General features: G+C 41.2%; 1 protein-coding gene across 2 annotated transcripts in view; it reads left to right on the top strand.

Annotated features, from left to right (window-relative positions):
* Positions 1–5,387, top strand: part of polr1a (RNA polymerase I subunit A) — a 38,844-nt gene extending 33,457 nt beyond the window's left edge. For both annotated transcript variants that reach the window (XM_062957283.1, XM_062957282.1), the window contains 5 exons: positions 327–578; positions 1,376–1,576; positions 2,810–2,927; positions 4,237–4,401; positions 5,115–5,387. In XM_062957283.1, coding sequence (XP_062813353.1) covers positions 327–578; positions 1,376–1,576; positions 2,810–2,927; positions 4,237–4,401; positions 5,115–5,215 — 837 coding nt within the window. In that variant the 3' untranslated portion in view covers positions 5,216–5,387. The remainder of the gene's footprint in view (positions 1–326; positions 579–1,375; positions 1,577–2,809; positions 2,928–4,236; positions 4,402–5,114) is intronic.
* Positions 5,388–17,389: the final 12,002 nt, after the last annotated feature.

The following is a 17,389-nucleotide window of genomic DNA, read 5'->3' as shown; positions in this document are numbered from 1 at the left end:
ACCATCTTTTTGACACACACTGTCTGTCTATGACTTGAGGATCCACAGATTTTGTATCTATGGTGGGTCATGGAACCAAACCCTTATGAATACCAAGGGCACTTTGCATTTTTAATAGATCTTCTTTTTAATTTGATACTCTTCAGTGACATTGCTTTATGATGTCCTATATTTATTGATACTGGGGTTCAGCGGAGGCGATAAGCATATATAACCATACAATGGAGGCCACCAATAAAATGATGAATGGATTAATAAGCACAAAAATGTCCCATTTGCTTTTTTTTTACACTAGTGTATATATGATTTGAGCCTTTCTGTCACAGGTTGATTATGAGAGTGACGATGCTAATGAGACAGAGGATGAGGACATTCTAGAACAAGAGGAGAATGAAGTGAATCCAGACGAACCTGAAAGTCAGGATGAGCCTTCAGCTCCTTGCCCTCTTCGAAGAAAGAGCCATAAAAAAAAGAAGGAGCCAAATGAATTTGCACAACAAAGAATTAGTGCTGTTTTGGAGAGCCACGGTGCTATTGAGAGCTATACATATGACACTGATAATGAACTGTGGTGTGAGGTAAGGGTCTGGAAATGGGAGGAAAATGTTTATACAGATGTTCTCAGGCTACAAGAGGAAAAAAAGTTTGTTATTCACTGTTTTAACGTTTTATTGCCAAGACCTCAAGGTGTTATACAATAATATAAATAAAATGGTGAAATATGAGGGCCAATGTGGTGTAGCATTTAGGAGTATTTCACTAGGCTCAAGGATCCTTGATGTTGTTACATTCCCTGGTTGATCTTCAGTTGTTGGTTCTCGCGGCCTCCTTCTAAACTGCCATATAATCCAGATTATCAAAGCAGATAATCCACATGATCTGCTTTGAACTGAATTATATGAGTACACTGCCATATAATCTGGATTTTATGTGAAAGTGTAGAAGTGGCCTCAGCCTCTACGTGACATACTGTAAGGGTAGAATGGGAGGAAAATAATATAAACTGCCTTCAGTTCTATAAACGAAAGGTAGCATACAGATGTAGTAATTGGATGTTGCTTTTGCAATTATTTAAAATAGCATTTATAAACCATATATGCAGCAAATAAAACAGTAAAAAAGATCTAGAAAACATAACAAAGTACTACTAAGCAGTAAATGGAAATCGGTTTATAAATTTTTACACTAACTGAGCTCAGTGAGCATATTTTCCAATGAATCTATTTAGAACTGCATTCCATGTGTCTCGGGCATTGAAGACTTCAAAATGTTTGGGGGCATAAGAATGGGATTTTGGTTTTTTGGGTGTGACTGATCCCAGTGGGCTGAAGATTCTCCTTTTAACAGTACAACTTTCCACTGTGTTTGCATCTAGATTTCACTGAAGCTTCCTCTGATAAAGGAGTATTTCGATCTTCCCTCACTTGTGACATCTCTGGCAAATAACATTGTTATCCATGAGACAAAGGGGATTACTCGGTGTCTCCTGAATGAAACCAGCAATAAAAATGGAGAGGTGGTGCTCACTTTACAGACTGAAGGAATAAATCTCCCAGAGTTGTTCCGCTATGCTGATGTACGTAATGATAGATTCTGTGTTTCCCATTAGAGTGACAAAGAGAAAAAACATAGATGAAACCTGCAACTTCCATTGCTGCTTTTAAAGGCAGTCATAAAGTGTTTGATTTAACTTAAAACTTGACCACTGTGAGGTCAGTGGTGACTGATTTCTCTTAAGAAAATCTACAATAACTGCTTTTTAGTGAGTCTTACCTTTGTTTGACTGCATGCTCAAAGAAGGTAAAGTGTAAGCATGTTTGGAGATGGAAGGGAGTGGTGAAACATCTTTTGTCTTTGAACAGAGTATCTTAGAAAGTGAGATTTATAATAGAATATATAATATAAAACTTTATTTGTATCCTGCCCTACCTCCCCATGTGGACTCAAGGTGGTTAGACAAGATTAGACAATTTTATTCTCATTGTCTAATCTTCCTAGTGCTTTCTGTCAAGGGGGAGCACACAGCATCAAGAAAAGAATTTCAGTTGAACAGAGGCAGTAACTCACAATATTGAAACATTTGCTTAAACTCCTTCCTAAATGTATTACACTATCTAACAACATTTGGAAAAAAATCCATTTCTGTTTTGAAAGTGTTTAATTGTGCGGTACTTACTTTGAAAGTAGTTGTTATACTCCAGAGGCTGGAGGCTGCCACAAACTATGTTGAATTGGTTGAGACTGGGAAATACTCGTTGAAAAACTATAGCAAAATATGGTGCAGGATGTCCAGCAAAAACAAAGTTTTTGCAGTTTAATAAACCTTTTCCATCTTTTATTATAGAACCAATTAGGAAATAACATTTATAACCCAGGAACAAAGCTTGTGTTATATAGTGTTATCTCTCCTTTTTTCTCAAAGCTATATACAGCTTACACGCTATAATATAGCTTGAAGTTAATGAAAATGATAAATTCAAACTGGCAGCTTGTAAATATCTCTTAAGACTGGGAATATGAAAAGTTCAGTTTCCAGACTTGAGGTAGTCATCATAATTCATTAAGATGTCCCACCTCTCATTCTGCTTCCTCACTCCTGCTCTTAAAACTGAATCAAGGTTTCTGTGGGAGGTGTTGTTGTTATTTATAACCTGCTTTTTCTCTCCATAAGGATACTCAAAGTGGCTTACATTAAAAGCATTTCAGTAATGTTCTGTTCACCATACTTTTATCTATTCATAAAAATCATTTGTCGGGGAGGGCTATGGGCATCAACTAGCTGTGACCTTCTGTACTCATTTTATTTTAGATTATAGACGTGAACAAGCTTTACTGTAATGACATTCATGCAGTGGCCAGTACCTATGGCATTGAAGCCGCCTTGAAAGTCCTTGAGAAGGAGATTAAAGATGTCTTTGCTGCTTACGGTAAGACAGTTGTAAATAACATTAGATCTAATTCAAAATGCAAACCATGGGCTGCTGGGAAAAACTTGAATTTCCTTCTTACCTAGCTTTCTGTTTTGTTTAACTAAACAGAAGATGGTACACAATGAAATACAGGATCAACAGTGGAAAACATCACAGTCTCATCTCCATGCAGTTACCCCTTTTAACTGCAGTCACTCTAGTGTCAATGAATTGCAGCCTAGCAAGAAAAGAGTTTAAGGATAAACTTTGGACTCCTTATTTTTGTATTTTGGGCTTTGTATTGTCTTCTGTAATATAAGAGGTCATATGCTTCATATTAGGGGCCCCTGGTGGTGCAGTGTGTTAAAGCGCTGAGCTGTTGAACTTGCGGACCAAAAGGTCCCAGGTTCAAATCCCGGGAGCGGAATGAGCGCCCGCTGTTAGCCCCAGGTCCTGCCAACCTAGCAGTTCGAAAACATGCAAATGTGAGTAGATCAATAGGTACCGCTCCGGCGGGAAGGTAATGGCGCTCCATGCAGTCATGCCGGCCACATGACCTTGGAGATGTCTATGGACAACGCTGGCTCTTTGGCTTAGAAATGGAGATGAGCACCAACCCCCAGAGTCGGTCACGACTGGACTTAACGTCAGGGGAAACTTTTACCTTTACTATGCTTCATATTTAGCCTGTTTTACATATTTTGATAGTGTTTGTGTAAAATGAGTGTTGGGCTTAGAGCTGCCTCATCATTCTTAGATAAGATGGATAACATCTGCCATAGAGATATGCAGTGTAGAAGTGCCTCACCACTTCCCCTCCACAACCCCAAATGCTGAAAATGTTCCTGTTAAATAGCTGTGGGCTGCATGCATTGCTCCTATATCCCCGATTTTTACCAAAACCTGTCCCTTATCCTAAATCACCACTTCTGAAAATAAGGTGCAGCAAACAGTCAGAATAGTAATTCTTCTGGAAAACAAGGTGTATATACCTTGGTGATCTTACCTCCCAGCAAAAAACCTTAATAAGATGTGACCCCCATACAGGTTGTGAGGAGAACCGGTTCAGGCTCCCGACCCCAGGCAGTTGCCAACCTTTGATGTAACCACTATTCACTTTTGTTGCTGGGATTTAGTGCTCATAAAGTAGCGTATATGGGTATTGGCTGCTTTGGATTTTTCCTCCCAGCATATGATACAGTAACCTCAGGATTTCATATTTTTTAATGAGATTTAAATGAAGATGTGGGGTGATAGGCTTTGCTGAAGTTCACCTTACCTCTCACCATAGCCATCTCTCAGTAATCTCTACGTTCTTTCTTAACAGGAATTGTGGTAGATCCTCGGCATCTCTCTCTGGTGTCTGATTACATGTGTTTTGAAGGTATTTACAAACCACTCAATCGGCATGGGATACAGTCCAGTTCATCCCCCTTGCAGCAAATGACATTTGAGACAAGCTACAAGTTTCTAAAGGAAGCAACCATGCTGGGTAACTATTCTCATAATAGCACCTGGTTTTTATTGCATTTTATGTCTTCTGACTTGCATTGTTATATAAACCTTGTGTTGAAATGTACACTACACATGGCAGGTTAAATTCTTTCAACTACCAACATTCTAGATTGAAAATACAGAAATGGAGACTAAATCTTTGATCTCTTGTTTCAGGATGATATCTGGTTTTGAGAGTATCATTTAAATCTTGGATGAGAATGCAAGAGTTCTGTATTTAAAACATGAATGCATTCAGTGCCATGATAATGACAGTTATATGAACTGACTATCTTTATGCAGTACATAGTTCTTAGAATCAAATAATGGTCATTGGGCCACATACTGTGTATCTTACAAGAGTTTTAGGCCCTTTTCCCTAGAGCAGTGGTTCTCAACCTGGGGTCCTCAGATGTTTTTGGCCTTCCAGAAAACCTAACAGCTGGTAAACTGGCTGGGATTTCTGGGAGTTGTAGGCCAAGAATATCTGGGGACCCCAGGTTGAGAACCACTGCCCTAGAGCCAAGAAAAGAGGGGAGCACCCAATATCCAAAACATTGCTTATAAACATCCAGAGTTATCAGTAGCAACATCTGGATGGCCACAAACTTCTTACCCCTTGTCTAAATTATTTATAGCATGTCTTTAGTGTGAGATATCTTTTGTATATCCTAAAATATGAATAAACAGTTTCAATTTCTTTTGTTCTAGGCTCACATGATGAACTTCAATCTCCTTCCGCTTGCCTGGTTGTAGGGAAAGTTGTCAAGGGAGGAACTGGCTTGTTTGAACTCAAACAACCCCTTAAATAATTTATTCCCGAGTTTATGTTATGATTTATTTTGAGAGTTTATGGTTTATTTTGAGAAATAAACATGCTGCTTTTTATTTTTGTTTTCTAATCTTTGAATGTAAATACTTCTAGATGACATCAGTGTCATCGGATATTCAGGGATTTATTTAAATAATAAATATCTTGTGTTATTCCTGTCTTTACAAGTTGGTTTATTTTGAGAAATAAACATGCTGCTTTTTTATTTTTGTTTACTAATCTTTGAATGTAAATACTTCTAGATGCCATAAAAATCGTATCTGATTTGAATTGGATTATATGGCAGTGTAGCCTCAGATAACCCAGTTCAAAGACAATCAATGGATTATTTAATTTGATAATATGGATTATATGACAGTGTAGAAGGGATTTATGAGAAACAGCATGGATGCTTGCTGAGGGCCCTTCTACACTTCCATATAATCCAGATTATCAAAGCAGATAATGTGAATTTTATATAGCAATGTAGAAGGGGCCAAAAAAACCAAAGATCATATACAAGAGTCAATATTCAGTCTGTATTATTTGGTGTATAAAATATCTTTTAAAACCAAAATTACATTGATAACCCTCTGTGTAACAAAATTGGAAAAATGTTCTATTCCTTGTTTCAAAGTGTTATTCCCCTTTTAATTGTTCAGTACTTACATTGAAAGTACTTGATATACTCCAGAACCTTCTATTTTTGTGGCTGAGGGTAGCAATATTTCCTTCAGTCTAAGCACTTTCTTTGTAATTTTCCTTAATGAAAATATGCCATTTTAAACCTTAATGATGTGGAAATCGCAACCAAGTTTTTGCAGCTGAATCAACTTTTTCCATATTTTTGTGATCGAACCAACTGGGAAATGACAATTGATCATTTCTAACTCTGGAACAAAAACCACGTTACATGGTGTAATGTCTTGCTCACTAAAGGTTGGGACATCAACATAGAACCCTTCTACACTTGCCATATAATCCAGATTATCAAATCAGATAATCTGGAAAGATAAGGAAACTGGGTCTGTTTTCTCTCCAATACCATCAAAACCAGCACAGTGTTTTCTGTGAAACAACAACACAGCCTAGGAATTTACATACTGGAGTGCCTGGAGAGATAAGTAGGCAACTATGCCTCCAATAGCAGCTACATGTCAGCACCAGGTCATACACACTTGATGCATTTCAAACTGCACTCTAGGCATTGTGATGCGTGTTATGCTTTAGGACAGTGGTTCCCTACCTTAGGGCCTCCAGGTGTTTTGAACTTCAACTCCCAGAAATCCCAGACAGTTTACCAGCTGTTAAGAAATGTGGGAGCTGAAGTCTAAAACACCTGGAGGGCCAAAGGTTGGGAATCACTGCTTTAGGAGCATAAGAGCAAGCTCAAAATAATGAAAGATTTGCCACACTGCCACAACCAACTCGGGACGATTAACACAATCCAACCAAAACATAAGCCACTTTAATATTGATTGTTATATGTTTGATTAGAAAACATCAAACAGTAATTTATTTAAATCTGAATCATTTATATGTTTGGATGAAAACAAATGAAGAAAACCTGGGCAAATGTAATCACCCAGAAATCACTCACTCTGCACAGACCTTACTTTTCTACATAATAACCTAACATTTAACTTATATTTGCCATTCAAAAGATACAAAATGCCATTCTGTAGAAAACTGGAGATGAAGATCTTGTGATAAAATACATTCTTTATGAAAATATTAAGTTTACATATCACAGAGTAAGTCTTGTGGTGGCAAATTGTTTTCAAGATCCCTCCTGAGACTTCATCTACTTTAAACCCAGGTGTTTCTGGGGCCTTTCAAGGAGAATAAAGCTCCTCTGGGAGGAGACATTGATCCTTCTTCTATCTCCTGATGATTTGCATAGACTTCCATATTTGACTCTTCATAAATTATCTCTTTGATAGTATAGTAAAAATAGTAAAAAGATAGTAAAAATAGGGACACTTCTAATATTTTCTGGGAAACAGGAGGAATTGCTGAATTAACAGTATCAACAACATGTTACAAATATATTTGATTTGGTTCATCTTGAGTATCTTAAAAGTAAGTTTTATGAGGATGCTGTTTCCTTTTTCGATTTGAGGTAATAATTAACATTTGTCCGGCATGCTTAATTTCTCTCCTGGGGTCAAGTGGAGAAATTGTGGTCACTAAGACTCCGGTCTCTTTGCAGAAAAATTCTGGGGACAAGCAAAGCTTCCTCTTCACTTGATGGTTACATAAACTTATTTCAGTTGATCCCAGGACAGAAACCTAAGATACTGATTTATGGAGCCACCAACATTTGGAAGGGGCCCCAGATGGCTTCAGTGGAAGAGGAAGTGGCACTCACGTCACCTTCACTCCCAATGGTGAGCGTCCTGAGGACCAAGGGAAATATTACTGAGGCCAAGGCTACAGCACACCTCGAAACAGGGAGACACTTCAGTACCTAGTTGATGATGTAAGGGCTACTAGTTTGAATTGAGCTGTTCAAGATTTCTTTGAATGTGCATAGAGAGGCTGAAATGGGATTTGCTAGTAGCCCTTTTTTATGACACCTTGCAAGAAATGATAACGAATAACAAAAATAATAAATTCTCTCATTCAGAAGAGGCTTTTTTGTCTTTCCAATTTTATTTTTTCCACTTTTTCCTTTTTAACAGTAACAATTTATTGAATTTTGACAACATACACAATGTCAGAGAGCAACAACCTACTCATACAATGTGGGCTGAGTTGTGCATGCTCTCACATGGGTTTATGTCAGGAGTGTGCAATTCAGGAAAAATCCGTCCTGTTTTCGGCTGGGATCCCATTCTGTTTTTCCAGACTTCAATTTCGGGAGAGGGAAAATGCCATATCTAATGGATCACATCCGTTTTACATCAACCAGCTGGACTCCCTCTGATTCCATCCCAATTCGTTCTAATTAGGCATAATAAAGGGGGGGGGTGACATTTTTCCCTTAAAAGAGATTTCATTCCTTCAGGGTTTCTTTTAAAGGGGCAATGGGTATAGAAAAATGGGACGACTGTGCACCCCACCTAGCTTGCCTCCTCGAGATAACAATAGTCTTCCGCGAGTGCCCCCTATACTCCACCCCCTGGGATACACAGTGGCCCATTTCAAGCCCATTTGCATTTGCCATTTGCCCTATTTGAAAAAGTATAAACCCCTCCAAATCCCTTCAAAACAAAACTAGTCATGAACCTGTAAAGTCCATCAGTGAGAGTATCTGCATAGAGGTAGCCTGGGCTTTGTTGCCTGGAGGCTGTCTGGAGTTCTGTTTCCGAGTGGTGTTCTTGATTCTGATTTTTTAAAATACTGGTAATCAGATTTTGTTCATTTTCACGGTTTCCTGCTTCCTGTTGAAATGACCACCTGCTCATGGACTTCAATGGCTTCTCTGTGTAGTCTGACATAAAGGCTGTCAGAGTGGTCTAGTATTTGTGTGTTCTCAAATAATATTTTGTGTCCAGGTTGGTTCATCAAGCATTCCGCTATAACTAATTTCTCTGGTTGAATTAGTCTGCAATGCCTTTTGTGTTCTTTGATTTGTGTCCGAGCGCTTCGTTTGAGGTCCCTGTGTAGACTTGTCCACAGCAGCATTGTATACGGTCGACTCCTGTAGTAGTTAGAGGATCCTTCTTATTCTTTGTTGAATGTAGCATTTGTTCAGTTTTCTTCGTGGGTCTGTATATTGTTTGGAGGTTGTGTTTCTTCATCAGCTTCCCTATGGTAAAAATATTTTTCTTTCTGGTAGATCTTTGTCTTTGTTCTTGTGGCTTTTCTTCTTCTTGCAGCTCTCCTGATGTCTGTCGTAGAATACCCACTAGCCGGTAGAGCACAGTTTAGGTGGTTTAGTTCACATTGGAGCAGGTGGGGTTTGCAGATCCTTTAATTGTGCTTGTTTTTTTGACCTGGGTGATGGTTGGAGTTTTTATCTGGGTATCCATCAGTGTGCGTAGTCTTTCTGTAAACCGTGTGGCTCAATGGTTGATTTGGTTTGCTGATGACTAGGACATCTAGAAATGGTTGATTTCCTTCATTTTCTTTTTCCAAGGTAAATTGGATGTTTGGGTGGATGTTGTTGATGTGATGCAGGAACCTGTTCTGTTTTTCTTCTATATGACTTCAAATGGTGAAGGTGTCATCCAAATATCGGAACAATACAGGGGCTTTTTTGGTGCTATTTCCAGGGCCTTTTTCTCAAATGGCTTTTCTTTCTTCTCTTGTTATGTTGCTGGATGGACCCTTTGTTTCCTGAGGATCCTTAATGTTACTCTCTAACTTCTGCCGCTTCTTCCTCCTTTTGCTCAGATGAATGCTTCGCTGCCTGAGGGTTGCCCATCGATCAGATAATTATGGTCTGCGAATTATGACGTTCAGATCAAGGGTGGGAGACGGTACATCCAGGTCACTGGCCAGGTGGGAGGGGAAGGTGCGAGGGTTTTTGCGGGAGGAGGGCGTGGACCGGCTCGAGGCAGAGGAATGATTTTGGGCGGGCTCCACTGTTCCGTGCTCAGAGGCATCTTCGGGAGAAAGGACTGTTGCCTTTTGACTTCTGTCTCTTCCACATTGGCCATCCGGCGCACAAACCCTGGCCGGAGATCCTTTTTGATGGAATCCTGCTGTGCCTTCTGGCCTTCCTTGCCGGTCTTCCCAAGCCCGTGGGGCTTGCTTTGTAAGGCAGGGGGCTCCTGCCGTGTCGGTCTTCGGAGCTGCCTCTCCTCCCGCTGCTTCTTGACCTTCTCCCTCAGGACTTCCGCTTGGGAGGCTTTTCGTGGGGACAGTTCCCATAAGGGGCGCCTCTGCCTGCTTGGCCGCTTCGGATGGACGGGTGGCCCTGGCCACTTGACGGGGGCTTCCTCGGGCTCAGGGGGGTGACGCAAATAGATCAACCGGATCTCGGGAAGCAGGCAGCCAGTATTTAGCAGGTCGTATGCCTCCATTACAATTCCAAAAAAACAGAAACAAAACTCAAAACAAAAACAAACAAAATCAAAACAAAAACAAAACAAACCAAAAACAGCCAAATAATAAATAATAAAAGAAAATACGGCAAATAAAATAAATAAAATAAAAAGAATACAAACCAATAAATAAAATAAAATAAAATAAATGTATACTATATCTGAGAAAAAAGCTAAATAATTAAGATTCTAAACTCTAACAAATACTACAAATAAATATATTCAAAAAAACACACTCAATAACAAAAACAATTAACAGTCTAACAATACACAAACAAACCAATAATAAGAACAAATATCAAATACAACAACAACTACAACAACTACAACAAATACAACAACAACAAACCAATAAACCAAAACTAAACACAAATACTAGAATCGCAATGGGAGGCAAGGACAGGCTAAGGGCAGGGCAGCGATGAGCGGAGGACGAGGGCAGAATGAGGCCAGAGGAAGCTGGAAGAGCCCCAGAGGCAGCAACCGTCCAATCGCCTGGGGAGACATTGTGACATCAGAGGGAGGGAGGGGGAGGGAGGGAGGGAGGGGGAGGGATGGGGACATCAGAGGGGGAGGGGGTCTGTTGGGGGTGGGGGTCCTGGGAAGACGGTTGTGGAGAAAGAGAAGAATGGGGGCCATGCTGGGAGGCTCCTGAAGAGGGAGGCTGCCGTCTTTGCCTTCCTCTGACTCTGAGAGTGGGATTTGCACCAGGGGCTTCCGATGGTAGTCTATTCAGTGCCTTCCATGTTGCCCAATCTTCTGTGTGCTCAGGGGGGAGTCTCTCATCCGCTCTTAGCCATGGATTGAGTTTCCGGGTTTTAGCCTGCCACTTTTGGACTCTCACTTGCTGAGGTCTTCCTGCGAGTATCTTTGTAGATCTTAGAAAGCTATTTTTTGATGTAAGGCATTGGCGTGCTGGTTGATATTCGAAGTTGATGTCAGGTGGTGCAATACCGGCTAAACACAATAGTTTCTCCAGTGGTGTAGGGTGTAGGCATCCTGTGGTGAGGCGGCATGTCTTATTAAGAGCCACATCCACTGTTTTAACGTGGAGAGATGTGTTCCACACTGGGCATGCATTCTCATTAGACATAATAAGTATAGACAATATGACCCAAAAACTTAAAAATTATCAAGGCAACCCCCCTCCAAAAAAACAGGCTGGACTCCATTTAAGGATTCTTTGAAACAAGAAAAAATGAAAATGATAATTTAATTAATGGAAAAATACAAAGGGAAACTATTAATACCAAGAAGAGAGACTGGGTATGGAAGAATCAAACAAGATTTAGAAACATCTAAAGATCCAACAAACATGATGAAAGAGACTGGAGGTCTACAAAATCCCCCCCCCCCCCCCGTTTTCTCCTTCCTCCTATTTCCCACTTTGCCCCTCTCTATTGCAAATAAGTGAGGTTTCCTTTCTCTGAAAACTATTTCCTTACAGCGCCCCCCCCATCCCATGCACAGCACCCCCTGAATTAAAAACCACAGCACTCCCTGAACGGATTTACACAGCCGCTCGGGACACGACGGTTAAAACGAAGACAGGGTTTCCTCTTCCAGCATTTGTGACTAAAGAAACAAGGCAAATACTATTTGCAGCAAAAGGTCAGGCTTCTTGCTTGTGCGCAAGAAAAAAGGGCGGCAGCGGTGCTAATGTGGCATTCCTCTCCAGCACATCCATGCCCCAACAGCCAGTGGTAAGTTTTTGGCATTTACTAAACTGTACCCATGTTGTCAGCATACACCCAATGAGGAACTGACATGTATAACCCGGCAACATCATCCTGTTGTTCCCTGGCACAAGCACACCACGAAAACTGTCTGCACAGATGGCCATACACCAAGGTCTGATTAATTACAGTAATGATGACATTCTGTTCCTGATTTGAAAGTGTCTGTTCCTGTTTCATTGTTTATTACCTAATGTGAAAGTACTTGTTGCACCCCAGGAACTTCATTTTTTTGCCACAAACTTCATTAAACAGGTGAAGGACGAAGGTCCTCTTCCCAGGACAAAGTTTTTGCCATCTATTCAAGTGTCACCTCCTTTCTAGGAATCGACCCATCAGGAACAAACATCTAAAACCTGGGAACAAACCCAAATTAAAAATTCTGAGATTTCCAATTGCACAGACATACGAAGATTCAGATATTTGGCTAAAAACCACAATGTTCCCACACCTGGAGATCTTGCTTTTTTGTCTTTTGTAGTGACTGCTTCCGGGTTTACAGGGAACGGTGTCTGGCCACCCTCCTGATTGCTGTGGGAGCTCCTGGGATAAAGGTACTGTCTGGACAGGCCCTTGGAAAGAGGTTTAAGAGAGAGAGGAGGGGCAGAATCATGCCCTCCCAGCATTCTTAGGCAAACACAAACTGGTGCAGCATCCTAGGTTTTGAACAGGTATTCTGCACCATATGACTCCAAATTCCTCCAAAAGGATTGGATTCTGAAACTGGATTAGACAGTAATGTAGATCCAGTCACAGAAACCATTCACACTGCATAATCATAGCAGTTTGATACCAGTTTAATTGCAATAGCTACATCTTATGAAATCCTAGAATTTGTAGTTTGTTGTGACACCAGAACTCTCACAGAGAAGGGTAAATATCTCACAAAACCACACATCTCAGAATGCCATAGCATTGAGCCATTGCTGTTAAGGTGGTGTCAAATTGTATTAATTCTACAGTGTAGTTTCAGCAACAGTTTTAATGTGAGTGCTAACATTAGATTTGCACCATAACGCTTGTCATTACAGCTGATGGAAGGAAGTTACCACCTGAAATCATTTTAAAGAGGAAAACAATGCCTAAGGGAGTCCAATTTCCCTGTGGGATCCATATATGAGTGGAGGTAAGGGCTGGATGGACTTAGAACTCATGGAGGATTTGATTGAAACTGAGTGCACAAATGAATCATCTGCTTGCTAGTTTTGGACAGTAGAACAAGATAGAACAGCTAGTCATGTCTATTGGCTGAACCTCTATCTTGCAGGCACTGGATGTATCAGTGAAGAAGCCCTTTCAAGACCACTTGGACTGTGGATGATGAGTGATGACTGCAACTCCCAGGCTTGAGCCATTTGAAATCCATTTTTCCAATGATCTGAGCGGAGGTGAGTCATGTTCACCAGAGAAGGCGAATTTAATGAGTATACCTAACTATGTAGATAATATAGAAAAATGGCCAATACATCTTAGTGCTTCCACATGCTCCGATCAGTGTAAAGAGGAGGCCCCTACTGTTCTTTCCATAGCAGAAAACACTATCTGCTGTAAGCTCCATATTCCTGGGGAAATGAAGCCATTGGTTTTTTGGCTCTGGTTTACAAATAAATCCATTTTGGTACCATACTATTAGTTTGAATAATGTTTTTTGGTGAAATAAATAGTCTTCGTGAGCATATTCCATACTTTATTCACGTAAAACATATTTCCAATAAAGATGCATCAGTGCACATAAGAACACAAGGCAAAACTAAATCACGGAATTGACACGCCTCATTATTGCCCCCTCCCCATGAGGTAGGCAGCAAACTAGTCAAGGCAAATCTATACATTGACACATGAACCCCTGCATCCTTCCTGGCACAGGGCGATTTCAGAGCAAATCCCCCAGAGAATTAAACCAGTCTAACAGAAGCATATTAGTTACCTTTCACCTACTAGTGACCACAGAAATCAGATGGTATTTTGGGAAGAAGGTCTCTGCATTAGTTGCTCCCTTTTTGACTCAAAGGGACCCCACATAACTTCTGGCAGAACATGGGTATGGTTAAGGGAAGAGGAAGGGAGAATGAGGGAAGGGGGAGGGGAGGGGAGGGGGAAAGGGGGAGAGGGGAGGGAGGGGGAAGAGAAGAAAAAAGGGGAGAAAAGAAAGCAAAGAAGAAGGATAAAAGAGAAGAAAGAGAAAGAGAAAGAAAAGAAGGACAAAAGAGAAGAAGAAAGAGAAAGAAAAGGAAAAGGACAAAAGAGACAGAGTGAAAAAAAAGAGAAAGGAGAAAGAAGAGAGAAAGAGATAATAGAAAAAGCACAGCTAGAGAGAAAAATATGAGAGATAGGAGAACAGAGAAAGAGGAGATATCAGATGTGAGATGTGTTCTGTGTGTGTAGTGTGTGGGTGTGAGGTGTGTGTGATGCATGCAGTGTGTGTGCCATGTGAGAGATTTGTGGTGAAAGGTGTGTCTTTGAGTTCTGTGTAGTGTAATATGTGTGTGGTGTATGTGCTCTGTGTGATGTGTATTGTTGGGAATCACCTTGGACTATTCAAGTCTAAATGTAGTCAGATAGATGATAGAGTTAGATTGAGGGAATCCTTTCCCTGTTTCCAAAGCATGCCTAGATAGGCTTTACTGTGTTTCACTCTATCCTGTTTACGTCACATTACTTACTTTGAAGTTAGTAGAAATGTGAATCTCTAGGGACACTAACTTCTCATTGGTCAGAATGTCTTTTATGGCCCCAATAAACTGGACCATGAGGTTGGAACTATTTTGGTTCAGTCTTCTCCCTTTGTTCTTCTAGCTAACAAGAAACATCTCGCCATCTCTCCTGGCAAGATGTAACTATTTAGATGTTTGTTATTTTTCCTTTCTTATTTTTCCTTAGAAACCAGTCTAGAGTAGACTAGACAGCTCCCAAGCCTTTCTGTCTACAATGGAATTCTTTTTACCTGCATAAATACTTTTTGAACTTTTACTGAGATTCTGCACTCCATTGCCATCCTAAGTTGAAAGGCTTTTCTTTGCTCACCCCGTGTAAGTAACTGTTGCATTTGAAGGCTTTTGCTTTTGCTACTCTGCTGATTTTTTGTAGAATCTCCCCCAGAGAGGGTTAAACTGAGTCTAACCACTCAGAGATTACCACAACATGTATGAGGTGAGTGGGGGGTGTGAGATGTGAGAAGAGAAAGGGAGAAGAGAGGAGGGGGAAGGGGAAGGAAAAGGGGGAGGGAGGGGAAGGAGATGAAGAAAGAAAGGGAGAAGAGAAAGAAATATAGAAAGCAAAGAAGGAAGACAAAAGAGAAGAAGAAAGAGAAAGAAAAAGAGAAGGAGAGAAGAAAAAGAGAAAGGAGAAAGAAAAGAAGAGAGAAAGAGAGAGATAATAGAGAAAGCAGAGGTAGAGAGAATAATATGAGAGATAGGAGAAAAGAGAAAGAGGAAATATGAGATGTGTTCAGTGCATGTAGTGTGTGGATGTGAGGTGTGTGTGATACGTGCAGTGTGTGTGTCATGTGAGAGGTTTGGGGTGAAAGGTGTGCCTGATGTGCATAGTGTCTTTGAGTTGTGTGTGGTGTAAGATGTGTGTGATGTATATGCTGTGTGTGATATGTATGAAGTGTGTGTGGTGTGAGAGGTGAGAAGGCAAAAGGAGAGGAGGGGGAGGGGGAATGGGGGAGGGGTGGGGTGGGGAAGGGGGAAAGGGGAAAGGGGAGGGAAGGGGAGGGGAAGGGAAAGGGGAAGGGGAGGGAAAAAGGAGGGGAGGAAAGGGAGGAGAGGATGAGAGGGAAGAAAGGGAGGGAAGGGAAGAGTATGCGGAGTGGAGGAGAGAGGATGGAAAGAGGATTTAACAGCCAGACCTTCCCCACAACTAGATACACATTCAATAACATAATTGTGATGAAATGCCAAAAATGAAAGACACTATTGAACTTTAGCTCTTAAGTGGTGCAAATGAACATACAGTCAGTCTCTTATTCTTCCCTGCTCCCCATGAGGTATGCAAATAATAAGTTAAGGCAAATTCATACAATAACGCACAAATTCCTGAATCCTTCCTGGCATAGGGCAATTTCAGAGCAAATCCCCCAGATATGGAAACCAGCATATTGGCTTTCGATGTTCCATAACCATGAAAACCTGAAGTTATTTCAGAAGGAAGATTGGTCTCTGTCCATTCATTGCTCCCTTTTTGACTTAAGGTGACATCATTTTTGAGCCATAGAGAACGCTGACTTGCTTTCTTTTTTTTTGTCCCTTCTTTAAGCAGAGGCTGGATAGCCATATGTCGGGGGTGCTTTGAATGCGATTTCCTGCTTCTTAGCGGGGGGTTGGACTGGATGGCCCATGAGGTCTCTTCCAACTCGACTATTCTATGATTCTATGATCAGCTGCTTGTAAATTTCCTTTCAATTAGTTGAAAAGTAAAAGTTGTGACATCCTATATTAACTCATTTCTACTGAGCTTCTAAATCTACTTTTAAGAAGAACAAGTAACTCGAACTCCACAGGTGCACAGCTGAAGAGTGCAGGCTCATGTCCAGGGAAAGGGAAAGGGAGGAGGAGGGGGGTGGGAGGGGAGGGGAGGGGAGGGGAGGGGGAGGAAAAGAAGGGAGGAGGGGAGGGGAAGGAAGGGAGGAGAGGAGGGGAGGGAGGAGGGGAGAGGATTGAATAGCCACACCTTTGCCACATCCCATATCACAACTATGATCAAATCTTAAGAATAAAAGACATCATTGCCAACAAAACAGCCCTGGGACTTTCCCAGCCACATGCACATGTGCTTCAGAGTTACCAGTTCTGTGCATCTCTGCATGGTACAGATAAGATGGAGATCCAAAATGAGAAGCAGACCTACAGTCGTACCTGCTACATTAAACTTCAGGGGAAAGTTCCCAAAAGTTCCTTGATGCAAAATAATTCATTTCTTCCAGTATTAGCCACTCTTCCAAACACATGGTCTGTTCAGTGGGATGAGGTCCTAAGTTATTCAAATAAGTCAATCAGGCTCTTCTTTGTCACACTAAGCAGTGTGTTAACCATGTGAAGTCATGAAGTTCAGGCTTCCTAAGGTACAGGTAAAGGTTTCCCCTGACATTAAGTCCAGTCGTGTCTGACTCTGGGGGTTGGTGCTCATCTCCATTTCTAAGCCAAAGAGCCGGCGTTGTCCGTAGACACCTCCAAGGTCATGTGGCCGGCATGACTGCATGGAGCACCGCTACCTTCCCGTCGGAGCGGTACCTATTGATCTACTCACATTTGCATGTTTTCGAACTGCCAGGTTGGCAGAAGCTGGGGCTAACAGCGGGCGCTCATTCCGCTCCCGGGATTTGAACCTGGGACCTTTCTGTCTGCAAGTTCAGCAGATCAGTTGTTTAACTTGCTGCACCACTGAGGGCTCGATGTGAACTATATTAGTATAGGTAAGGTAAAGGTTTCCCCTGATGCTAAGTCC

The sequence above is a fragment of the Anolis carolinensis genome, chromosome 6, assembly GCF_035594765.1.
Source record: "Anolis carolinensis isolate JA03-04 chromosome 6, rAnoCar3.1.pri, whole genome shotgun sequence".
NCBI lineage: Eukaryota > Metazoa > Chordata > Lepidosauria > Squamata > Dactyloidae > Anolis > Anolis carolinensis.
The sequence above is the reverse complement of the archived record's forward strand: the minus strand, read 5'-3'. Positions and strand labels throughout refer to the sequence as shown.